This window comes from Acomys minous (assembly GCF_964271855.1).
Source record: "Acomys minous genome assembly, chromosome: 19".
In the NCBI taxonomy this organism is placed as follows: domain Eukaryota; kingdom Metazoa; phylum Chordata; class Mammalia; order Rodentia; family Muridae; genus Acomys; species Acomys minous.
Genome location: NC_140499.1, coordinates 42752044 through 42779788, shown reverse-complemented (window position 1 = coordinate 42779788; position 27745 = coordinate 42752044). Strand labels below are relative to the sequence as shown.

Sequence of the window (27745 nt, the reverse complement as noted above, 5' to 3'; positions counted from 1 at the left end):
TCTAGCAAGGACACAAAAACAAGAGAGAGGGCCTTGGCTGCTGAGGAGTCCCTGTTCCAACTCAGCCCTGACACTGAGAGTCTCCCTCAGGATTTCCATCCTAGACCCTTAGAATAATAGGAGGAGCTCAGGGAGCCCTACTCTCTTGAACTGCATGCAAAACAAAACAAAACAAAACAAAAACAAAACAAAACAAAACTCACAGTGACAGAAACTATAACAGAAATTATTTTTAAAAGATAATGACAGGGAGGGAATATGTTGGAAGATTCTAGATTGCTGATAATTGCTCTAGTTTCTTGAGCCAAATGGTGTTTACTTGACTGTGCTCACTCTGCAAAAAATGTATCCATTTATAATCTAAAATTTACCAAAGAAAGGGCTTTAAAAAAGGGATCTGGAGAGAAAGTAAAGTATGTGCAATGAAAGCATGGGACCTGAGTGTGAAGCAACAGCATCTACATAAAAGCCATACAGTGACTTAGCACTGGGCAAGCAGATACAGGAGAATCCCTGGGGTTCACAGGTCAGCGAGGCTAGCTCAGTCTCTTGAGTTCCACGTTGAGTGAGAGGCGCTGGCTTAGCTAGTGAGCCAGTGAGATGACTCAGTGGGTAAAAGCTCTCCTCATCTACCTGTCAACCCCAGAGTACCTTGAAATATGCACCCACATGTATAACACACACACACACACACACACACACACACACACACACACACACTACAGCCACCATCACCACCACCACCACCATACCATATCATACCACGAGAATACATGCACTAATACACTTCAATAATTAAATATTTTTTAAGATGGAAACAATTGAGGAAAACACCAGATGTCAGTCTCTAGCCCCCACATACATATTCATGCATATCTGTGCACACACATATAGTAACACATAAACAAAATATATTTAACATGAGAAAATACATATATGTATTGCTTATGTATTAGATAAAGCTTGTTTTAATCTATGCAGTTGGCAATCCTTTTTTAAATATTTATTCTTCAAAAATTTTATACATGTATATAACATATCTTGATCATATCCACCCCAACACTCTGATTTCTCTTCTATTTCCCTTAGACATGCCTCCAACACAGCCCCCTCCTGTCATTGTGTGCTTCCTGTTAACGATTGATGATACAAGATTATAGAAGTCAGAAGAACAAGGAGAAAATTCATTTAAAAAAACAACTTTGAAAAAAGAAAACAAGCATCTATCACTTTGAAAAGGTCAGTGAATGGATGCAGTAATGTATGGATGAAGATAGATAATAGATACATAGATGGATGATAGATAGATAGATAGATAGATAGATAGATAGATAGATAGATGATAAATACACACAGACACACACACACACACACACACACACACGCACGCACGCACGCACGCACGCGCGCACACACGCAGCCTAGAACTAGAAGGAAACTCAATCCTTAAATCTCTACCATCTGGTTGTCTTTTGATTTAAAGGGAATTTGCTTGTCTTATGATCCCATCAAACCCTAATTCAAGGCCCAGATATAAACAAATAGATTCTTTTGGAAAAAACACACAGGAAAAAATAGAAAACAGATTCCTTTTTTTAAAAAAAAATAATAAACTGTAAGCATTTTTAAGGTTAAAAAAAAAGCTTGGTCTGGTACATCTGAAAAATAAAGATGGAAGTGTTTTGCTTATAAAATAACCAATCTGCCATTAAGAGACAAGTGTTTTTACATATTAAAAGTTACAGGTGTGCCATTTAACTCAAGAAAGAAAATACATGCGAAAAACACTATCTTGGGCAACCCGAAGAAAACCAAGCTTTAATAGCACGTGGCAGCAACAATGCAATAGTCTAGACTGTTCATGAGTGTTTCTCAGCTGTGGACAGAGGAGAAAAAAATGGCTCACTTCTAGGAGCAGAACTCCAAAACTACCATTCATAAATTGGCTGCAATACTAGGAAGGTGGATCTGCCAATTCTTTTTTTTTCTCCTTTATTAATTTATTCTTGTTACATCTCAATAGTTATCCCATCCCTTGTATCCTCCCATTCTTCCCTCCCTCCCATTTTCCCCTTATTCCCTCCCCTATGACTGTTCCTGAGGGGGATTACCTCCCCTTGTATATGTTCATAAGGTATCAAGTCTCTTCTTGGTAACCTGCTGTCCTTCCTCTGAGTGCCACCAGGTCTCCCCCTCCAGGGAACATGGTCAAAGGTGAGGCACCAGAGTATGTGAGAAAGTAATATCCCACTCTCCACTCTACTGGGGAGAGTGTTCTGTCCATTGTCTAGATCTGGGTAGGGGTTTAAGGTTTACCGCCTGTATTGTCCTTGGCTGGTGCCTTATTCTTGTACCAACGTCAGCAGGAAAGAAAATACTGCCGAGAGGCCAGGGGACCAGGAACCATGGCTCTTGACTCCTTGCCTTCTCTCCAGTAAAGTTTCTACCAATGGCAACAATCTCAGCATACTCACCTACCAATGGCGATCACAGCTCACACTGCCTGAGGTTTGCTGTGAAACCACCAGATTAGGTCGTTTTTGTTATAAAATCAAAACTTATGAAGAAAGATTACTTTGAAATGTTACGGCAACAAGGTTGGAAACTTGCTGTCCTCTGTAATTAGAAGGGGTGTAGCTTTTCAAAACAATCAATGAACCCAGATGCCAGATTAAGTTGGCATGTCCCCCACAGGCCTGTGCTGATAGCTCCATCCTCAGTGTGCCACTGTTAGGAGGTGATGGAGCCTTGAAGAAATGGGCTCTGATGGAAGCTCTTAGGTCAGCAGAGGTATACCCTTGAAAGGAATTATGGGACGTTTCCATTCTCTCTTTGCTTTCCATCACTGGTGGGGTGAACAGGCCTCCTTCACCATGCACACTCCTGGTTATAGCAGCTGGAACATGAGATCATAAATGCAGAGCATGAGCCTAGATAACCTTTTTCCTCTATTAAGTTCATTACTCTGGTGTTTTGTTACAGTGATAGAACTCTTGCTAATACACCAGGAAAAGGCCATTTTCAAAAGAAAAGAAGCCATAGTGCACGTGGAATGACCCTTATCTGGAAGCTGTGACCCGAGGCTTGGGTCATACCCGCTGCTAATTTTTTTTTAACTATGTTTCCAGAACATTCTCAGGATAAATAAGAATACATGGAGAAAGCCAAGCCAATCATGGGGGTCCTCTTTCATGGACCAGCATTGCGGGAGCAATAATTGATATAATTTGTATGTGCTAATCCCAAAGCCTTTAGATTGTTCATTCAGAGATGCAACTAAGCAGCAGTGTGGATTGTTGTAATTACACATGGCATAAAACAGACTTCTGTCTAAATCACAGCAGGCTTCGATAAAATGCTCGCTGGTTTAATATGGTGTGAATTAACCACATCCCGTACTCACAGGAGCCTCCCATGTTGGAAGTCTGGTCTTCAGTGGGAAGGTATTTGGTGGTGGAACCTTTTGAAAATGAGGTTGAGGGCAAGGTGTTAAAGTCATAAAGGTCAATGCCCTTGGCCGGAAGGAATGCTGGACCTTCAGCAGACAAGTTCCTGAGAGGGTGGGCTGGCCCCTCTTGACTCTCCAACTTCCTGTCTCACTGTGTGACCTCCCTAAAACATGCTCCTTTTTTGCCCTGTCATGAAGTCTCCACCAGGTCTGATCAGAAGCCAGGCCGATGCTGTGCGCCCAGTACAGTGAGACAGACATTTTCTTCGTAGATTACTCAGCCTCAGGTATTTTGTTTTAGCAATGGATAATAAATGAATACAATACTTAAAATAAAGCACAATCTACACACAACCATTCAGGACTATGCTCTAGTGAAAAGAGTTGTAACCCCTATTCCCCACTCTTTAAAGGGGGACCACCCCCTAGTTTACTCAGGATTTTTCATAAAAGTGAAAAAAATGTCCTTATTTCATCCAGTCATCGGCAATAATTCTTTATCTGTCCTTACTCTGTCCTAGTTTCCTTTCAGTTGCTGTGATAAAATACCTGGACAAAAGCAATTTAGAAGAGGAAAGAATTATTTTAGCTCAAAGTTCTAGGTTATACCAGGTGTGGTGGTACATGCTTTTGATCCCAACACTCAGGAGATGGAGGCAGAGGAATCTCAGTGAGTTCCAAGCCAGCCAAGGGCTACATAGTGAGACCGTTTCTCAAAGAACAAAACAGAACCAAGTCACAGATGCCAGAACAGCCCATCATGGCACAGGAACCTGAAGCAGCTAGCCATATCCACAGTAAAGTGCACAGAGAAAATACATGCCTACTAGTGGGTGGGTGGATCTCCTCTGTTCATTCGGTCTAGAGTCCAGCCTATGAAATGACGTCACCCACTTTCAGCGTGAGTTTCCCACCTCAACTAACCCAATTAACAACCGCCCCCATAGGCTAACTTAGTTTAAACAATTGCTGATTGAGACTCTCTTCCCAGGTTTCTAGATTATGTGAAGTTGACCATTAAAGCTATCAGATTAGAGAAAGAGTCTTTCATGACCAGAGGACACAAGATTTGTTCCCTGCACTCATATTGGGCAGCTCACAGCTGCTCCAAGGAAAGCTTATATACTCTTCCGGCTTCTGTAGGTATGCAAGCACATAAATGTAAAAGTAACTTGTGTTTGCCTGTTTTAAATGTCGGCTTGGAGGCTTACTGCCTCCATTTGCTAAACTAGGCCTAGTCCTGGAAGCTTCTAGCCTCTGTATAATCTAATCTGGGACTAAAATGCTTTCAGCCTCTGAGACTTATTGCTGAATAAGCTCACCCTTTCTAGTTCTTTCTGAACTCTGGCTGGTTGGTTCAACTCAGCTTTTCTGCTCAAAATTCCTCTCCAAGCTGACTGATTCAGTGACTCCATTCAGCTTCTGACTGAATTGCTCTGCTTGGCCTCATATTAACTTTGGCAATTTGTTCCAATCATCTGGCTCCTTCTCATTCCCTGACTTATTCTGTCTTTGCCTGTTTCTAGCTTGTTCTCTCTACAACCTGCACTGAACACGGGAAAGAACTCCAGCCTGGCTGCTTCCTTCTGCCAACCGACTTTACCTTCATTGTTTAGGATTAAAGGTGTGTTCTAAGGGTGTGTCTGTACTCCAGCTAGAAGAGCCAGCCATGTTGCTGGATTGAAAGCCTTCTCTCTCTACACACAAATATGATAAAACATTTTCAAAAGCTATCATACTCTGCCTTATTGTTTTCTGAGTCTTTATTGCCACAGGACATGTACATTAGATATTCCTGTTGCTTCCATTTTTGGGTATTTTGTTTTTGTCCCCTACCATTACAATGCAGTTATCCGGTGGGCAATCTTTGCTGTTCCCTTACTCCAAGAATAGCCCCTGCTAAACAGTAGGCTGGCAGCAAATAATTGCTTAGTAAAGAATAAATAGCATTAAGTAACAAATAAAATCTTATAAGCTATAATGATAAGAAGTTTGAACACTTTCTTAGAGAAAACGTATTCCACTAGGGGGTGTTAATAACTGGGCAATAAACTGTAGTTTCCTATGATAACTTTCCATCGAGCAAAGAACTGCAGGGCAGATCTTTCGCAAGCTAGTCCTTCATGTTCCCCACCTTAAGTCATTAGGATAATTTGTTTAGTGCAGACCTGTTTCAATAATAAAAAGATTTAAAACTATGAGTGCCTAAAGGTAATAGTCATGAGGAGTCCAGGGGTACTTAAGAATCTCCTCGGACACAGAACAGTCCTCCGAGTCAGGCACAGCCCTTTGCGGCTGAAGTATGAAATTGTATGGTGTTTTCCTTGGGAGTGTCTGACCTCTAGCCGTCACCCCGGGTGATGAAGTGCTTGTCCTTATTATTATGTACCTTGTGTGGGTAATAGATGGCTTCTTTACTTTCCTGAAGGCGGTGCTTTGTTTACGTGCCACCTTTGAAACCTGTTTCACTGAGCTCTAGTGTAGCGTACCTATTCTTCATCCCTGTCGCGCCTGGGCTAAGGGAGCGTTTTTTAGAAAATGAGGCGGAGTAGGCTTTGCACCGCAAGTAATCTACATCCCATAGTTTTTCATTGCCTTCATGCCTACTGCGTTCGGCGCTTTGTGGTGTGCTTCAAAGAGCTGTTCCTGGCCCGAGGAACCTTCACATCTCTCATTCTCTCCCACACAAGTTGCTGCTGCTGAGGGGCACCAGAAAGAACAGGAACAGAACTGCTTTCCTTCTGCCGTGGGAGACCCGGAACTTGGCAAAACAGCCCTCCTTTGTCTTCCCAGACAATGCCCATGTGGCTAATGTCTTATTTCTGGGGAAACCTTGAGTGATAGCACAAAATTCACAGGAAATGCATCACTGTTAAGTGGGTCAGACCCTGAGAAGCCCGTTCCACAGGCTCTCAGAGGATTCTAAGTGTCGTTCGGTCTGCCGCCTATTGGATCAATGAGCTCCATCTCAGTCCTGCTGCCAGCGGGAAAGTACCCCCAAATCCCAGCGACTAAAACCATGTGACTAAAACTTATGTGAGAGGTTCAAGGCCAACTTCAGCTCCGCATCTTCATTCCCCGGGAACTCGGAGTCACCCATCTCTGGGTCATGTCAGTCAGTGGTAAAAGAGCGATGGTGGGGACAGGCAGTGGTGTTTGAGGCCTTTGTTCCAAAGTGACATGTGTCACTGTACTCATACTGCATTGGTCAAATCAAGTCGAATTACAGACGACAGTGTCCTTCCCTTCCATGGATCACCAAGCTTGTTTGTCAACATGAGGTCAGGGTCCTCCCTCACTGCCTCTGAAGTTGGCAGTAAGTGTCAAGTGTCCATACATCTGTGGCTCTCACATCCATAATGCTGGGGATCATTTAGAACAATCAGCTCCCTACTAAAGCCTAAGGAAATCTTCAAATATGGACACAAAAGGTCAAGATAACAGTGCTCAGTAAAGAGGCCGGGCCATCTGTCATCCGTACCCAGAAAGCACTTCTAGCAAGACAACCTCATCCACTGGCAATGTCGGTTATCAATGCAGTGACATTTTACCAAATGTCAAATGAGGCAGAATCAGTCTGCTATGGGTGTCACAAAACAAAGCTCGCAGAGTCGTCAGCTGGCTCTTCATGATAGCCATTTTTTATTACACTGTGCTTCAAGTGCCCCCTTTTTGTGTATTTAATTTTGAACGTAAGTATGTTTTTTTTTTCCCTTGGAGTGGTTTGGAGCCAAAAATCCAAGGAAATGCCAGTGTTTGAATGAACTGTGTGAGACCAACGAAAGTGACAGGCAGAGGTCCATAGCACCAGCTGTCCTAAGTGGCGAGACATGGATTTGACCTATGACCTACACACCTTTTCCTCAAAGTTAGCCAAATCATGGAGACAATGTCAGTTTAATTTGAAAAAGGAAATGAGCACGTTATGGCGCTGGCTTTCGACCTGAAGCAGCAGCGAGGTGGAAGATATGGAGAGAGAAGCCTCGTGAGTGAGATGGGGCCGCCCTTGCACGTGGTGCCCACCCGGGAGACGCTGACCGCCTGGAGGGCCACAGGGCAAGGTGCTCCGAGCGGAGAACCCTCTTATCTGCTTTTTAATAGAGGCAGCTTTGTAATGTTTTTTTTTAAAGATTTATTTTACATTTATGTGTGTGAGAGAGAAAGGAGCAATGCTACGAAGGAGGGGGGGGGGCAGGAAGACAAGTGAGAGAAGGGATGAGGGAGAGAGGGGAAGGGAGAGACCAGGAGAGAGAGAATGGTCACACATGCATGAGAGCCCATGGAGGCCAGAAGAGAGTATTAGATCTCCTAGACCTGATGTTGCAACAGGCTGTGAGCTGCCCAGTGTTGGTGCTGGGAACCAAACTCAAGCCCTCTGGAAGAGCAACAAGCACCCTTAACCACTGAGCTATTTCTCTAGCCCCAACTTTTAATTTTAAAAATAACACTTTGAATGTTCCATAAAAGCTCATTAAGAATCAGAATTTAAAAAAAAAAAAAAAAGATTGTATCTTTAAATCTAACCACAATCAAACCTTACTTTCTGTTGGATACTAAATCCACTGGCATTGTGAATATCATTGCATGCATTACTCTAAATAAGCCTACCACTTAAACATCCTGATCAGGAGAAAGCTTTCACTGAAATTCTGTTTAAATGCAGCCTTCTCTGCCAGCATTTAAAAATCAACATTAAAAACGTGTGCACATTTTGGTTCATAACTAGTGCGTTAGGAGAGTGTCCCACCTCCTCATTACTCAGGTACCAATAAGACTTTGCTGTTAAATAGATTTCAAAGTGACAGAAAAAAAAACCCTGCAAATATGAAGAATACTCACACTCTGTGATGAGTGCAATGAATAACTGTTGAACATCTCAATAAAAGTAGTAATATTTTGCAAGCTATATAAAAGTATAAATAATATTTTTCTGAGATGTGGATTAACCACCATCAAGTTCATTTAATGATTTAAATCTCAAAAGCAAATGTCTTGTCAAAATTTTTAGTTTTCTTTTTTTATGTGATCATTCATTTTATTATTTTTAATTTAATTTATTCAGATTACAACTCAATTGTTATCCCATCACTTGTATCCTCCCATTCCTTCTTCCCTTTCGCTTTCACCCTACACCCCTCCCCTAGGTCTAAGACCAAGGGGGACCTCCTCCCCCACTATATGGTCATAGGCTATCAGGTCTCATCTTGGTAGCCTGTTTATTCTTTCTTTGAGTGTCATCAGGCATCCCCACAAAGGGGAGGTGGTCAAATATGGGGCACCAGAGTTCATGTGATGCCCTCTCTCCACTTAACTGTGGAGAATGTCCTGTCCATTGGGTAGATCAGAGTAGGGATCCGATGTTAGTACTTGTATTGTCCTTGGTTAGTGCAATAGATTGAGCAGACACCCCTGGGCCCCAATCCACGCATCACAATGTTCTTCTTGTAGGTTTCTAGGACCCTCTGGGTTTTTCTATTTCCCCATCTCCTATATGTCTCTTACCTAGAGTCCCAGTAGGATGCCCTCACATCTATCCCAATCTCCTGGTAAGTGAAGACTTTTGTGGGACATGCCTTTTGGGCAAGTGCCCAATTATAAGTGAGTATATACCATGTGAGTCTTTCTGCTTCTGGATTTACTCACTCATTATGATCATTTCTAGTTCTATCCATTTGTCTACAAATTTCAGCCTTTTCTTGTTTTTTATAGCTGGGTAGTATTCCATGGTGTAAATGTACCACATTTTCTTTATCCATTCTTTAACCAAGGGACATTTAGGCTGTTTCCAGGTTCTGGCTATTATGAATAAGGCTGCTATGAATATGGTTGAGCATATGTCCTTGTGGTGTGGTGGAGCATTTTCTGGGTATATTCCAAAGAGTGGAATAGCTGGGTCTTGAGGAAGCCCTATTCCCAGCTTTCTGAGAAAGCGTCAGATAGATCTCCAAAGTGGTTGTACAAGTTTGCGTTCCCACCAGCAATGAAGGAGTATTTTTCAACAGTAATGGTTCATGAGATAATTAGGAATGAGAACATCCAGCATTTCTCCCATATGACCTGCTCCAAACTACACCTCAGCCACCCCACCCTCAGACACCCGACCCTCAGCCACCCCACCTTCAGACACACCACCCTCAGCCATTTCACCTTCAGACACCCCACACTCAGACACTCCATGCTCAGACACCCCACCCTCAGACACCCTGCCCTCAGTCACCCCACCCTCAGACACCCCACCCTCAGACACCCCACCCTCAGACACCCCCCCCTCAGACACCCCACCCTCAGTCACCCCACCCTCAGTCACCCCACCCTCAGTCACCCCACCCTCAGACACCCCACCCTCAGTCACCCCACACTCAGACACTCCATGCTCAGACACCCCACCCTCAGACACCCTGCCCTCAGTCACCCCACCCTCAGTCACCCCACCCTCAGACACCCCACCCTCAGTCACCCCACCCTCAGTCACCCCACCCTCAGTCACCCCACCCTCAGTCACCCCACACTCAGACACTCCACGCTCAGACACCCCACCCTCAGACACCCCGCCCTCAGTCACCCCACCCTCAGTCACCCCACCCTCAGACACCCCACCCTCAGTCACCCCACCCTCAGTCACCCCACCCTCAGACACCCCACCCTCAGACACCCCACCCTCAGACACCCCCCCTCAGACACCCCACCCTCAGTCACTCCACCCTCAGTCACCCCACCCTCAGTCACCCCACCCTCAGTCACCCCACCCTCAGACACCCCACCCTCAGTCACCCCACACTCAGACACTCCATGCTCAGACACCCCACCCTCAGACACCCTGCCCTCAGTCACCCCACCCTCAGTCACCCCACCCTCAGACACCCCACCCTCAGTCACCCCACCCTCAGTCACCCCACCCTCAGTCACCCCACCCTCAGTCACCCCACACTCAGACACTCCATGCTCAGACACCCCACCCTCAGACACCCCGCCCTCAGTCACCCCACCCTCAGTCACCCCACCCTCAGACACCCCACCCTCAGACACCCCACCCTCAGTCACCCCACCCTCAGACACCCCACCCTCAGCCATGCCACCCTCAGCTTTCACATCTCTCAAAGTCCTGGAAACATTCCCATCCCAGATGTAAATGTCACATCAGCTCCATCCAAGATTCCACAGACACCCGCCCTGGGCTGCTCCCCCAGGCAGGGCTTCAGGAGAGCATGGTTGTGGAGCAGGCATGATGAAGCACTTTACAAGCTACGAGAGTCCAGATAATGGGTCATGCTAATACTCACAAGCCTCAGGTTCAAACATTCCCCCTCCCCTAGAAAAATACCACAATCATAAAGTCCAAACATAGGAAAATCGTTTTACATGATTTATGACTAGGCCCTAATATTTTAAAATATCACATAGCCTTCTCTGGATTTTTATTACACAGGATGTGCCACATGCTGATATCAGCTGAAAGAAGGGATAAAATGCCCAGAGTAGGCGGAGTAGGAGGACTTATCAGGGAAGGAGCAGTCCGGAAATCTTCATTAGCATTCACTTCCGCCTTGTAATAAGTTTCTGGATCAGTAGGGGTGAAATTCCATGCCAAAAAAAAAATCACAATAAATTATTTGATTTGAATATAGGCTAGCCATATCATCACCTAGTTCCAAGCTTACAAGATTGAATTTATCAAACACACTAATGAACAAGAGCTCACCCTCGTTTCCAATGCAGCAGGCTGCTTCAGTGATTGATTGAGTAGGGCTGAAAGCTCAGTGACACGGAACGATGACCAAAGACCATTTATCAGTGATCAGTGTTGTTAGGGTGTCAGTCAGTAAACATGTCCTTCAAGGGACTGCTACCAACACGGTAACTTGAGGAGGATCTGGGCTGGGTTTTGAGTACCTGCTTCACGGAGGAATTCATGACAAGGCACCACAAGTGCAGTGTCCCCTCTCCCAAGTAACACCACCCATTCTGAAGGGATGGTTCTACGACTTTTTGGTGTTTCAGAAGGAAAATGGCTCCGGATGGCCTTGAAAGACTTCTCAAGACACTTCTTCGGTTGCGCAGTCCTATATTTATGAATATCTCGTTTCACTATCGGGGCTATACTTTTTAAGTAACACCACAATAAGAGGATGCACACGTCCCTAATGGTACCCAAGGCACATAAGCCCACCCAAGATGCTACAAGGATTATAAATAGCAAAAGCACAGGAGTGGGCTCCCCAGGTCATCACAGCTCTTGTCATGCCCCCATGATTCCAGGTGTGGAGCTACAGGACTCAGTGTTACCTTACTTGACTTGAGGCTTCCTTTGATCTGATTCCTGCTTGCTATTTTTTTCTAATACTTTTTCCCAGATGAAATATATCCCACTCCACCACTGTATTCTGAATATACTCAAATGTACACTTTTACAGACACAAGTTAGAGAAAACTCTAGGTTTGAACTTTCATGAAATGCTGTAATGGTTGAGACTTTGAGATACTTGGGGACAACAAACAGAGGGTCAGTATTTGGATATGAAGTATCACCTTCAGCCTCACTAATGAAGGACTTGTTTAATAGCTCTTGGTGCTAGTACTAGGTGATTGGCGTGCTTACCTTTGCCCTGGATTCAGTCTCCCAGTATCACATGAATTGGCACAGTAGCACAAGTTTACACTCCAAGTACTTGAAAGGTGCAGTCAGGAGGATCAAGAATTCAAGGTTGGCTACATGGCAAGTTCAAGGCTCACTTGGCCTAAAGACCTATATCTTTCTAAACCGTGATTGGATAATGAAGGTGCTAACTTCAATGTGTATTATATAACTTTAGTGCACTGAAGAATTCATCAATGCATTCGGAGGCTATTAGGGGAGACCTAGCTAGAGGAAGTGGGCACCCATTGCTGATCACCTCATGACTAACTGTGCCAATAGCAAGGAAGGCATTCTAAAGAGGCCCTTGTCCTCCCTTTAAGTATAGACTATTGAAACAATAAACATCCCTCATCCCCTCCCTCCTCCACCCTCCCTCACTCCACCTCTACTACAGACAAAATTCTCCCAGGCATCTCCTGCTGAGAGAAGGAAAAGGCTGGAAACCCATGCCAGCAGAGAAGGAGCTTCCCTCCTGGAAATAGTCACACAGGTACAACAATTTGTCAGACAACCTTTCAAGAGAGTCTAGAGCCTAGATCATGAGGGATAAGACCACACATCTGGACCAGGACTGCTTGGTTGTGCATGGGTATCGCCCTCTATTGGATCCTAAGTCTCATGAGGAGACCCCAAAGATGGACTTGGGAGACCACTGGGCCTCTTCCTAACTTCTCTGTATGAAACACTCTCCTTGTTCTGCTGTTCACTGTGTCTTCAACTGAGGTACGGAAGATGGTGGCCCAGCTTATCTTGAGAGAGTTGCAGAACCCAGCTTCTGACCATGACAACTCCAAAAACCACCACGCCCCCCCCCATTCCCAGCTGCACCAGGTTGAGTAGCCTCCTCCTACACATGCCCCTCCATCACAACAGTCTATGTCACCTCACATGCTCCCAATCCTTGTAGTCTGTGTTCTCTCAATGCTCTCCCTCTGTGATAGTCTGCACTGTCTCATGCTCAAGGGATAGCCTGCAGTCTCTGAAGCTGTGGACTGAGGCAGACGTCTCCCCATATGTTCTTCTTCTCACGTATCCATCACAGTCTCAGAGATGACTAAGTTCAGGCATGATGGTGGCACACCTTTACCCCAGCTCTGGGAAGGCAGAGGCAGCGGATCTCTATGAGATCAAGGCTGGCCCGGTCTATATAGTAGGGTCCTGAGATACCTAGTGAGGCCCTGTCTCAAGATAAAAATAAACAGTAAACAATAATAAAAGAGCTTATTGGCTAAGGACATTGTTCAGTCAGTGAAGTACTTTCCATGCAAGTGTGAGGCCCGAGTATGAATCCCCGTGGAAGTGGGCACCTCTAATCCTAGAGCTAGGGAGGCAGGTATAGCAAGCAGGGTCTTCTGATTGTATTGGCCAGCCAGTCTTGCCAAATCTAAAACCTGACTTCAAGGAACTCTGTAGAAGAAGAAGAAGAAGAAGAAGAAGAAGAAGAAGAAGAAGAAGAAGAAGAAGAAGAAGAAGAAGAAGAAGAAGAAAACAATAATAATAATACAAATAGCAATAACAATAATAATGTGGAAACTGATAGAGGAAAAACTCCTGAAATCAATCGTTTGCCTCTACGTGCATGCACACAGACACACAGGCACATTCCCAAACATGTACATATGCACACACCACATTTAAAAATAAGATTTTTCAAAGACAACCGAGATAGACCAATTATGAAGTTCAAGAAGGGAAAAGAGAGAGTGTGCCAAATCAAAAAATAGTTAGCTGAGCCTGGATCCAGAACTACCCTGTTGTCTACCATGCATCTGACAAGTTTTCCTCCAGATAACACAGAGAACTGTCCTGTGTTTTCTCATAAAGTCGCTACTGTGAAGGAATATTCCTGAAAAGAAGCTGTGTCTACAAAGGCTGAGTAATTAAATTTTCAATGTGAATTTGGAACACTGATGGTCCAGAGCCTAATTATGATATCTCCTGGGCTAGCATCCTGATAAATAAATAAAAACATTAGGAATGTATTAACTTAATAAAACCATAGTATCCACCAATCAAAGCCTAAGGATGCTATCAGACTTTATCCGAGGCCAATAGCTGAGATGCCCCCAGCTTACCTATACTTTGCCTCTCTAATACTTAACACCAGTCTATTTTAAAACTGCCTTGATTTATAACATTGTTTGTTCTGTTCCAGTAAAATATCCATTAAACCACTTTCATGTTGGAACATGGACCTTGGGCTAACCTAAATCTCCATTATTGGGCTATGATCACTCAAATTCGGCTCCAGAATAAGATATCTCTTATTTCCTAGGAAGTGAGAACTGTGTTTTTGCATCCCACTGCTATAACAGAGAAGCAGTCATCAGGAAAGCTTCAAACCTAGTATCTTAAAAAACAAGGAGGGAGGGAGAGAGAGGGAGAAGGAGAGAAAGAGAGGGAGGGAGGGAGGGGTCAACTTCAACTTCTAGAATTTTGATTGACAAAGAACTGAAAAAATAATAAAACAAATTATTTGCATTGATAAACATGTTTGCCCACAGAGACATAAGCATATTCATTAAGGCTACAGTGTACAAACTTCTAAACAATATCCTACAATAAATAATTGTTTAAGTCAATGGGGAAAAATGACGTATATGATAACATCACTGACTTGTGAGTTTGCTACTTGTTTGTTTGTTTGTTTTGTGACAAAGATGACTGAGTAGCAACAGTGGGCTCTGAATTTGCTTTCCTCTTAGCCCTCCTAAGCATTAGAAGTACAGGCATATGCACACACCTGGCTTGGAGTCTTCGGTTTTTGTGAGCATCTCTGAACTCCCTAGGTGACCAGCCACTATTCAGAGGCCCAAAGAAGTTGGAACACTGAACAGCATAGAGCACCAGGCCCCCTACACACCCCAGGGCAACTCCCCAAGGCCCACCCAAATGAGCCTACCCGTGTCCTGCACCTGCCCCTTCCTTCCATTCCTTCAGCATGAGGTAGGAAGGCTGGTTCAGTTTGCTCTGATAGGAATGTCTAAGAATTAGCAAATGCATCAAAATTCAAGAAGCACCCAACTGGAAATAGAAAAAAAGAGAGAGAAAAGTAATACAGGCAAAAGCAAATGGGTTGGGGGAATCCCTTGGTTCTCTCAGATGCCTTTCTGTACATCATAGTGACACAGAAACTGTAACACTGTCCCAAGACATCCTAAGAAGCATCACATGCTGTGAGGAAATGAGAAAATGGGGACATTTCCAGCCAATGAAGAAAGTAAGGACACGAAGTCATTCCTCATTCGCTATAGATACATCAAAATGTGAAAACCACATAGACCAAACCCAGGAGAATTTTGTAAAAACTGACTTAGAAAGACCTAAGAATGACACAAAATCCAGAAGCAATAAAAATGGAACAGTAATAAGACTGACTGACATTTAAATTTTCAACACACTTAAAACATAAATCAGATAAAAATATTCACAACTCAAAGCTGCCAACAGGGCCACCAGCAAGCCACCAGCAGGGCTGCATTGATAGCTGTGGCCCATGTTACTCCTGTGGTCTGTGCTATACCCTGAAGCCACACTGATGTCTATAGGGCCCTGCTGCTGCCAGGGGCCCATATCGATGTGAGTGACCTGCTCTGCCATGTGAGACCACGGTTATATCTGGTGTGCTGCCCCTGAGGGCCATGTCTGTGTCCTTGGTCCCACTGCATCTGGGAGTGGTGGTTGTGGTCTGTGCTGTCACCAGAAAGCATGTGGGGGTCCATGATCCATGCTCCTGCTGACCGTGAAGAGCGAGGAGGCCACTTTTGTTGTGATACTGTTGACTGCAGGTGCCGGCTGAGAGGGAAGGTCACAGAAGGCTTCTGTGACAACCCCTACCCTTACCTCAGCTACCACCCCTACTCCGAAAAGTAACAACCTAGACGAGAAGACACTGAAGAGAACTATTTAAAAGTGTGACAGGGTGCTGAAGTGTGGCTCTCCACAACTGATGGCTTCTGGAGGGGTGTAAGAGGGGAAGGACTCAGTTCTATTTAAGGGGCGGGCCACTAAGAGTTTGCATGCTCCAGATAACACAAATTGGGCTTTTTTTAAATCTTATTTTTATTTTTACTTTTTTTGGGTGGGAGGGAGGGGGGCTTACAAGGGCTGGAGGCAGACGATGGAAGGATTGGGAAGTGATCAGTGTGCATGATGTGAAAGTCTCAGAGGATCGATTGATAAAAATGTTATGTTAAAAAATGTTCATACTAGATGGTGGTGGTGATGGTGATAGTGGTGGTGGTGGTGGTGGTGGTGGTGGTGCACACCTTTAGCCCCAACACTAGGAAGGCAGAGGGAGGCTGTGAGCTGTTTAAAGCCTATGAAAATATTCAACTTTTCTTACAATAAAATAAATACAAATTAAAACTACATTGAATTGTTATTTAATACTAGGTATTAAAGATCAAAGTACTTAACAACACAGAATATAAAAGAGGATGGAATATATTACCATTAAAACTATAAATTGATACAATGTACATGTAAGATGATTAATAGTAGCCATCAAATTTTCCATGTGTATGCTGGAGCTAGGAATATAGCTTGATGGGTAAACTGCTTTGTGGTGCCACCACGGAGAGCTGAGTTTGGATCTCCAACACCCACATAAAAGCCAAGCATGGCAACAACACCTGTAGCTCCAGTCCTGGGGGTCAAGGCAGAGACAAGAAGATCCCCAGAGATCACTGGCCAAGTAGTCTAGTGTGTCAGAGAAAAGACCTTTGTCTCAAACATAACAATAGAGGTTGGCACGTTCACACACACACACACACACACACACACACACACACACACGAGCATGTACACAGAGAAAATTTGGCACACTCTTTGTTCTATAGATCCACTTCTAAGTGTAAGATATTTGAACAGGGATCTGTTTTATAGAAGAAAAAGATTACTAGAAACCTAAATGGCCACACACTGGAAACTGACAAATAAATTATAGATTATTTACATGTTATATGCTCTAAGGTATTAAAAACAGGATCACTCCCTATAGATATCAGTATGGAGCTGTTTTTTTTTTTTTTTAGATCTACAAATAAAATTATCATATGGCCCAGATATACCACTCCTAGCTCTATACGTGCAGGTCAGTAAGTCAACATACCACAGAAAGATGTACACTGATGTACTAGTCACAATAGCAGGAAAGGGAACCAGCCTAGAGATCCATTAACATAGATTTTTAAAACCATGGTACATATGCACAACAGAATTTCATTCAAGTGTTAAAAAAAAATGAAATGACATTTGCAGAAAGATAGAAGTGAAAATCATTATGTTACCAAAATAAGCCAGAAGACTCGAATAGAGAAATATTTCATTTTTCCTCATATCTTAAACCTGGATTTGAACAAGAGACAGAAGGAGAGCAGGGAAGGGAGGGAGGGAGGGAGAGAGAGGGAGGGAGAAAGGAAGGGAGGGAAGGAGGGAGGGAGGGGGCATCATGAGCAGGGAAGAACAGACCTTAAGGGTAGAGGAAGGAAAGGGGGCTAGAATACATGTGGCACAGAAGCAGAAGAGGTTTCAGTCTGTAAGGAGAAGAGGCCCATCCAGAATGAGGCAGAGGCACAAAGAGGGCACTGGACAGTGCATGAGCTTCTAATAAAGTACAAAATATAAGGACACACACATGAAAATACTGCAAGGAAGCCTGCTACCTTGTAAACTTAGTAAAAAAAATTACTTCTAAAAGTTGTTAAAGGGATGGCATTGCATATGAATGAAGAATAATCTATAAAACACATTAAACAAAGAGGAAGGTGTACAACAATGTAAGTGTGCTATCATTTATGTAGGGATTAATGCACACTTGTTTATCAATTGCATACATTATCTTGAAATTAAATAACTTGATTGCCTTTGAGCAAGTAACTAGGGAACAGGAGAGGATGGTAAATTTATTTTTTACAGTATACTATTTTCTTTCTTTAAAATATTGTGGCATGGGGTCATATCACCTAGTCTAAATTAAACATTAAAAAATGGAGAGAGATGGCTCTGCAACTAAGAGATACTGTTGTTCTTGCAGAGGGCCTGGGTTCAATTCCCAGAGCACTCATGGTGGCTATAACTCCAGTTCCAAAGGCACTGACACCCTCTTCTGACCTCCAAGGGTACTAGATACACGTGTGATGTACTTACATACATGCAGGCAAAAACACTAACATGCCTAAAATAAAACACATTTTAAATACATCTTAAGATAATATTCTCCTTGCTACATTCATAGGCTGTCATCTGTTACGGGATATGTGGACAGGACACAGAGTTTGGTGTTTTTTTGTGACAGCTGTAGAGAGTCTTCATCTATTTTCCTTACTCATCACCAGGAGAGGACAAGCATATGGGCCTAGAAGCTCAGAACAGCCGTCTGCATTGATTCCGATGAATGGGGCTTAAATAATTCAAAGACAGCCCATCTGAAGTTAATTAAAATCACTTGAGTCTCTTCAGATTTCTCTTAGAGCAGCATAGAAACAGAATTAATGAATGAAACTCTTATTAGCAAACTATAACTTCATAGCCACCATACTCATGTTAGACAAAAAGACCTAAGAAAACAGAACCACCAAATAATCTTAGGATCTATCTATGCATTTTCTGGCAGAAATGTGTATTAGTAAAAACGTGTTAATAAATGGATGGAAGAGAAGTTTTTATTTTCTTTTTTTTAATTTTTATTATTTTTACGTGCATGGATGTGTTGCCTTTGTGTATGTGTGCACCACATATATGCAGTGCCTGAGAAGGCCAGAGAGGGCATCAGATTGCTGGAATTAGGGTTACAGGCAGCTGGGTGCTCAGAATCAAACCTGAGTCTTCTGGAAGAGCAGACGGTAGCTCTTAAACCACCAAGCCATCTCCCAGTCCCATGAATGAGAACGCTTAATTCACCTGAAGTTATTCTCTCCGCTGGAACAATCATTGAACACACATGAGATCTAGTTGAAATATTTCCTCATTTCAACTAACTCCGTCCCTCGTTTTCTTCTTTGAAAATAATTTTTTTTATTTATTCTTCGAACACGTCATACATTTCTACATCTAGATCATATCTACTCCCACAAGCCCCTGTGACTGGGACTCCTCCGATACGTTTTAAATACAAATCTAAACAGCACCCTTACCGTATCGTATCCTTATTCCGCCCCATTCATCCACAGCCAGCACGCCCAACTCCTCCTCGGGTCGGCACTTCAGTCTGGGATTTAAAGCAGCAGTGGTTAACACAGGTCCCAAGACACACTTTGGCAATTAGAGACCTTCACATGGCTGCCGTTTTACAGCAGTCCTGCCGCAACGCTTCCAGATTTTGCCCATCGTGGGAAGACATCAAGGACACAATTGGGATTTGCCTGGCTCTCCCTGAAGTGAATGTTCTTATTCATTTCACAGCTTAGAGGCTGCATGCGTTTCCCTGTCTTCACAGAGATTATCCCCAAAGGTCTTCCTACCTGATCCCCCAAGTTATCCCCAACAAGCAACGAGCTCTCCCTGAGGTTCTGTGCTGGATATGATGCCCATTGCTTTCCCTCTAACGAGGAGTGTCTTCCACAATTAGTGTTGGAACAACATTCGATGCTTTGCGATGTCTGGGGCTCTGTTTTCCTCAGGTAGTGTCGGTAGAAGCAGAGCAGCTACAGAAGTCGCCGCTGAGCAGCAGGAGCCAGGCTGCCTGCATCCTTAACAGGCCTTTTAGGGCATTTTTGCCAGGTGGCCCTATGGAAGGGCTACTTACACCCCAGGCAATGGGAAAACTGCAACCCTGAATCCTCCTAGGAACACTGGCAGAGCTGGGCTACAGCCCCTATGATGAGGGGTTCATGCCTTATCTAGAAACTTCTTATTGTGTTACAGAAACACACTTCAGACCATCTTCGGGGCAAACCAGAGAGGAGGGGGCCCTGCTCCACACTTCCGCTTCCTCTGTCTGCAGTCTCTGGGCTGCTGTTCAGGCATGCGTGCTTGGTTCTGCTTACCCAGCTGCTTATCCCCTGCTTCTCTGTGCCTGCAAGTGCCTACCAGCTCCCAGGTGGATGTCACTGCTCACTGCATCCCTCCTAGGACTGCAGTTCTCTCAAAGCCCGCTCCGAATCCCGTGAAAATTTTTAAGTGAGGCAGTCGATCAATTACAGCCAAAAAACAGCGGATCAGACAAATGATGTTTGGCTACTGAGAGTGCATCTGTATAAGGAAGGAGGGCATAGAGAGTTTGCGACAGCCACCTTTCATAATTGTAGAAGGGTGGAGCAACTCCTCGGTACTAGCCATAAGGAAACATCTAAAAACACAAGCTACGTTGTGTCGTAATAACAAACCACCTCCAAATCATAAAACCTCTCAAACAACAAAGGTCTTGTTCCTATTTATAATCATGTGACGCCGCAAGCTAAGGGGACGTTCTTCTGTGTGTCACCCTCACTCCGGGACTCAGGCTATGCCTCTAGCATCAGGAGTGTGTCAGGTCAAACAGAACACCACAACATGGTGATCATGCACAGCTCTCTGATACTGAGCCCACATGGAAAAACATCACTTTCTCTTGTGTTTCATTGGCCAAACCAAGTCAGCTGGCATCCTAATTTCATTTCTTTCCCTTATGATAAAATATTCTGTCAAAAATAAAGTTCAGAATAGGAAATAAAGTAGACATTTGAAGTAGATACAGGGAGGTAAGCAGGTAGGAGAGGGGTTGGGGACCAGGTGTGGGAAGGTGGGGAGGGTCAGGAGAGAGAACAGAAATGGATGAGGGGGTCATCTCTCGGACAGGGGAGGCTCCCAGGAGTCTATGGGGTGACCCTAGCTGAGACTTCTAGCAGTGGGGGCCTGTTCCCACCTGCTATAGCTAGGTAGGACTTCCAGTAAAGGGTGGGGGGGACACCAACCCACCCATAAAACCTTTGACCTCAAATTTGTCTTGCCTACAAGAAGTGTAGGTATAAAGATGGAGCAGATTTTGAGGAAATGGCAAACCAATGACTGGCCCAATTTGAGACCCCTCCCACAGGAGAGAGCCAACCCTTGACACTATTAATGATACTCTGCTGTGCTTGCAGACAGAAGCCTAACATAACTGTCTTCTGAGAGGCTTCATCCAGCAGCGGAGGAAAACAGATGCAGAGACCCATTGCCAAACAATATGCCAAGTTCAGGGAGTTCTGGGGAAGAAGGGGAGGAAGGATTGGAGGGGTCAGAGAGGTCAAGGACACCACAAAAGACCTACTAGGTAAACTAACCCTGGCCCATGGGGGCTCATAGAGACTAAACTACCAATCAAGGAGCATGCCTGGGCTGGACCCAGACCCCCTATACATATGTAGCAGATGTGCAGTCTGGTCAACACGTGGAAGTGGGGGCTGTCTCTGACTCTGTTGCCTGCCTGAGGATCGCTTTTCCCTTCCCCCCAGTGGGAGAGGATGAGCTTAATCTTGCTGTGACTTAAAGTGCCAGGGTGGGTTGGTACCCCTTGCAGATCTCTCCTTCCCTGAGAAGGAAAGGGAGGAATGGGGGAAGGAGGCATGAGGGTCGGACTGGGAGGAGAGCAGGAAGGGAGGCTGCTAGGATCAGGCTGTAAAGAGATTAGATAAATTATATATGAGAGAGGGAAGGAGGGAGGGATGAACTTGGTTTCTTCCTCCCTTGTTATATGTTTTCTTCGTTTAAAGGAGGATACAAGGGATGGGATAACCATTGAGATGTAACAAGAATAAATTAATAAAGGAGGAAAAAAAAACCTCTATAAAAAAAATCAACTTAGGAGAGAAAAGGTTTGTTTCAGTTCACAATTCCAAATTACAGTTCATTGAGGCAGAGAAATAGCAACAGGAGCTTGAGCAAACTGGTCATATCACATTCAGTCAAGAGAAGAGATAATGAATGCACGCATGCTCTGTGCATAGCTCACTTTCTCTACTGCTATATAGTCCCGAGCCAGGGAATGATGCCATCCACCTTAGACTGGGCTTCTCTACATCAATGACATCATTTAAGACAATTCCCTAGAATTCCCGTAGGCCAGTCTGAGCCAGACAGACCTATGAAGGATTGAGAGTTTCTTCCCAGGTGATTCTAAGTTGTGATGCAAATTAATAATTAAAACTAACACCTAATTCATGGGGTCAGTGAGGAGGTACCTAGGAATGTGTCCAACAGGAGGTAAGCTAGACTGTCAACAGGCAGAGGTGAGACCATAGTAAGGATGCTGAAATAAGGGATTGCCTTCTCCTCAGAAGCATCACTAGCTCCCAGCCATGAGAAGATCCGGGATCTACATTTACTCATTCCCACTGAGCCCTGATCCCTTCTGTTCACTTCATCTATTCCTAACTCACTGGGCATTTAATTAAATAATCAGACATAATTTATTGATCAGTATTAGCTATCTTGCAAATAGCTAATAGTAGGGTGGGGAGAAATTTAGATCCTCTTAACTTACAGTTAAGACAAAACCTGTGTGCCTACTTAATGTCTGTAACTATTTTTGTTAACACCGATTCTAACCTAATAACATGGGTGACATTCAAATCTGTGGTCCTTGAAGGCCAGCACTCCATGAAATCAATTACTCTGACATTATAAGTACTAATGCCAATTCAATATATCTCCTTAAATGAGGTCAAGGGTGTTCCATCAGATAAAGAAAATAATCAAGTCAGTAGATGGTAAGGTGGTTTGAATGAGAGTGGCTCTTGTGGGCTCGTATGTGTGAGGGACGGTCCATTCTAAGACCCCCGAGCTCATAGTAAGAGCTACTCCTTTCTGGCTATAAACTGGCTTTTCCAGTAAGACTACTGGTAAAATCAGATTAAAGGCCAGCTGCCCACGAGCAGCAGTTCCAGGAACTTTTTCCTGACTAACCAGATCTTTTACAACTTCCCTTTCTCTCTCGAATTTCTCCATTTTCTGTGATTATATTAGCTTTAAAGGTAGACACTTGCTGAAACATTTCACAGTTAGGTATCCATAGCAACCCTCGCTTACACAAATACCCATGCCCCCGTGACTATAAAAACCGTGTGAAATTTTTCAATAAACGGGGCTTGATCAGAACGCAGACTTGCCCTCATTGCTTTGTGTCTCCTGTCTCCCCACTCCTCTTCCCCCTCCACAGGTATCGGTTGAAGACCCTGCGGGCCAGGACATGTATGTTTGAATAATTGGTCCACAGTTGGTAGAACTGTTTGGGAAGGATTGGGAGGCGTGGCCCTGTTGGAAAAGGTGTGTCACTAGGGGTTGGACGTGAGGTTTCAAAGGACTCTTTTCATTTCCAGTGTACTCTCAGCTTCCTGTCTGTGGATTGAGACATGAGCTCTCAGATGCTGCTCCAGGAACATGGCTGCCTGCCTACTGCATGACTCCTTTCTCTCTGGAACTGGAAGTCCTAAATAAACCCTTCCTATAAAATTGCCTTGGTCATAGGATGTTATCACAACAGTAAAAGAAAGTGAGTGAGATAGAGGGGTAGATGATCTCCAGGCCCTACCCTGCACTGAGGAGCTATTGGCCACCTACAGTTGCTGGGGAAGGGAGAACCATCCTTTGTTCAGCCTCTAGTAGGATTCCCACACTCCAGGACATATGGCCCCACACCCATGCACATACGGACAGCACTAGCTGAACTTAGTTTGTTATCAAAAATGACGTGAAGTTGAGAATGATGTGTGGTGTAGGGGAATTCAGGAGTTGGGGGATGGAGTAGGATGTAGATATAACTATACTTCATTATTTCATTAGATTTGTGTATAACATTCTCAAAATAAACTACTTTAAAAGAAAAGAAAACATTTATCTAGCCTAAAATCTCATGGCTTCTAGGGACATTTCTGTTTTGAAATATCGTTAGTGCAACATCTTCTGCATGAACCACCACAAATACATACCATGAATCAATATTCACCAGAAAGGAAGCTGACTGCATACTAAAATCTGCTGGGTTTGGATGGACTAAACTGAAGAAGTAAACACCAGTTCCCAGGGCTTATAATTGAATGGAAACTAAAGCCTATGATTAACCAAATACTGGGACTGTTAAACACAAAACATCCTAAAGCATCAGGTATGTTTCCTGGTCAAGCCACACCTCACAAGGTAGAAGAACGAAAACTGGTAACAGATCATGAATAAACGGTGGCATTGTGTGAATTTAAGGGCAGTTTGGAGGTTGTGTCTACCTGCATGCACCTGTTGTGTTTAAAACACATGTCTTGCTTGCAATTAAACAGCAGTGGCAACCAGACTTGACAAAGTGTATACTTTGAGGTGTGTATTTTAATCACCTGTACCAATCAGCAAGCACATCTAACATAAAGGCACCATTTAAATTCAAATAGGCAAAATGATTTATTTATAAATAGTGCTTGGATAACTGCTCATATGTCTGCAAGGAAAATAGGCGAATTTTTACCTCCCATTACTCTAGCAATAAACTCAAAAGTAGTCAGTGTTTACATATATTGTTAATGACTTAATATAAAAACTTTAAAAAGTAAGAAAAATGTTTTTATAAACTAGGACTGGAGATGTTTTCTAAATGAGACCAGATATCTTTAAGCCAAAACATAAGAGATTTTTGCTTTGCCAAAGGTGTCATCCATGGGCCAAAATGATGTACAGTGAACGAGATTGCAATCCCGATGGTCAAAAAAATTATCATTCATAATACATATGAAACTTCTACATCTTAATGAACAAAAAACACTATCCGATTAAAAGATAGTTCAAAGCTATGTTGTGTAACAAGCAGTAGTAACCCTGCAAGAGATGTGCAGTTTGCTGAAAAAAATACAAATGAAGCAAAATTAAGTCCCTTGTTCTGATATCAGATGAATGCAAACTTCCCAGTGCAGCTTCATCCAGAGTGTGGAAGCAAGCCTGGAACACACAGTCTCACCCAATGGCATGCATAGAAATCACAGCTACAATCCAGTAAGCCTATGATTTGACCCTGAAGCCTCATTCCTGGTTATTTGTGTGGGGGAGAAAAATAGTAACTAGATGCTCAAATACATGAATAATTTGTTTAAAAGAAGTAAAGTGCATATAAGCATCACTATGAAACTAAGTACAGTATACATAAATTATTAATGATATATTTACAATGTTCACATGTGTATGATTGATTGTCTACATAAAACCCGGCAGAATCTTGTTTAAACGAGAATAATGCTTTCATCTATATTTTAAAATTCAAAGACTAGCTCTAAATTCATCACTCTAGAAACTGAGGCAGGAGGATTGCTGGAAATTTGAAGCCAGCCAGAACTACATATAGGTTCCAGACTATTATAGGCTACAAAGTCCTTGTCTCAAAAAAATAAATCAATTTGGTAAACATATTAATAATTCAGAATTAATATTAATAGCTCAAAGGCAATCTTTTAAAGCAGAGTTTTAAATACTAGCCGGGCATGGTGGCTCATTTTTATAATCTCAGGACTTAGTGAGTTGAGGAGGAAGATGTCGATGAGTTTGAGGACAGCCTTAAACCACACAGTGAGTGCCAAGCCTGACATCACTACATAGCAAGAAGCTGTCTTAAAACTAAAAAGCAGGCCTCAACCAAAGAATGGATAAAGAAAATGTGGTACATTTATACAATGGAGCATTGCTCAGCTGTTAAAACAAAGTGACATGAAATTTACAGGCAAATGAATGGAACTAGAAAATTCTTAACCTGAGTGAAGCAACTCAAACTCAGAAAGATAAGCATGATATTCACTTGCAAGTGGATGTTAGCTGTTAAGTAAAAGATAATCCAGCTTTAACCCACAGACCCAGAGAGGATAAGACACAAGAAGGGCTCTAGGCAGGGCACATGGATCTCCCTGGGAAGGGAAAATACAATAGACTTTGTGGTTGGATTAGGGGTGGGTCAGGATGGGAACAGGAAGGATAGGTGGGAGTAAGAGATGGAGGGAGAAAAAACTGGAACTGGTGGTATTAGGGGCAGACGTAGAAACCTAGTAGAGAAGAATTCCTGAAATCTATAAGGTGACCCTGCCAAGGTATCCTGGTAACGGAGAATACGGAGCCTGAACTTGCCATCCTCTGTAACCAGGCAAGCCATCCAGTGATGGGACTGGAACATTAACCCAGCCACAAAACTTTCGACCCATAACCTGTCCCACCTGCAAGATGTGTTGGGGCGATGGTGGCACAGAACATGTGGGAGTAGCCAAGCAATGATTGGTCTAACTTGGGACCCATGCCAAGGGAAGGTGGATGTGCCAGACACTACCTGGATGGCCAGAGACCTACGATAAAACCAAACATGACTGGCGGAAAAAAAAAGTCAATGAAATGATTACTTCTGATGATCTGCTATACTCATAGATTAGTGCCTAACCTAATCAATACCAGTGAGGCTTCCTCCAGCAGCTGATGGGAGCAGATGAAGAGACCCACAGCAAATCATTAAGCAGAGCTTTCAGAACTCAACAGAAGAGGAGGAGGAAGGATTATAGGAGCCATAGGGGTCAAGGACACCAGGAGAACACAGCCCCCAGAATCAACTAAGCAAGATTCATATTGGACCACAGAGACTGAAGCAACAATTAGAGCCGCCACGGGTCTGCACTGAGTCCTCTGCGTATATGTTAGGGTGGTTTGGCTTGAGGTTTGGTGGGACTCCTAACAGTGGAAGTGGGGGTATCTCTGACTCATTTGCCTGCTCTTGGGACCTTTTTATCCTACTGGGTTTCCTCGTCCAGCCTTAATATGAATGTTTTGGTCTAGTCCTATCATATCTTGTTATGCCATGTTCCATCAATGTCCCCAGGAGGCCTGCTCTTTTCTGAAGGTAAATGGGTGGGGGGGAAAGAGGGTGAGAACTGAAATGAATGGAAGGAGAAGAAACTGCAGTTGAGATGTGTTGCATGAGAACAGAATAAAGAAAAGAAGAAAAGAAAAGGCAAAGCTAATGCTACTGTTAGTAGGATGCTTACCTAACTTGCACAGACTCCATGATTCAATCCCCACTCCACCTAAGCCTGGTGTGGCGACACATACCTGTGGTCCCAACACTCTGGCAGTGGAAGCAGGAAGATCGGAAGTTCAAGATCATCCTCATCTACATACTGAGAGTTTGAGGCCAGCCTGGGCTACATGACTATTTCAAAAAAAAAAAAAAGCGGAAAAAGAAAACTAAAGGAATGATGCAACCAGGGAGGGGAAAGACCTCTGCAATGAAAACTTTAAATTTCTGAAGAACATAACTGAAGGAAACAGTACAAGATGGAAAACCCTCCCATGCTCATGGATTGGAAAACTACTATTGTGAAAATGATTATTCTACGAAAAGAAATTCTACAAAAACAGGCATCCACATCAGCGGGACAAAACAGAAGGCCCAGACGTTAGCACACATAGCTACAGCCATCTCCTATTTGACAAAGATGCCAAAAACGCATCCTGGAGGAAAGGCGGCATCTTCAACAAATAATAGTGAGAAAGCCAGATGGCCGCATGGAGAAGGATGAACTTGGATCTGCATCACCTTGCAGAAAAACCAACTCCAGATAAAGCAAAGACCTCAAGATGGAATATGAAACTCTGAAACTGCTCAAAGAAAACATGGGTGCTCTACAAGACATAGATCAGGACAGAACTTCCTGAATAGAACTCTATTCACTTAGAAATTAAGACCAACAACTGGC

General features: G+C 43.6%; 1 protein-coding gene across 1 annotated transcript in view; it reads left to right on the top strand.

Annotated features, from left to right (window-relative positions):
* Window positions 1-7373: 7373 nt before the first annotated feature.
* Window positions 7374-27745, top strand: part of LOC311589781 (P2Y purinoceptor 3-like) — a gene marked incomplete at both ends in the record, with an annotated part of 75099 nt that continues 54727 nt past the window's right edge. Inside the window, one exon of the mRNA XM_084768442.1 lies at window positions 7374-7509. Coding sequence (XP_084624568.1) covers window positions 7374-7509 — 136 coding nt within the window. The remainder of the gene's footprint in view (window positions 7510-27745) is intronic.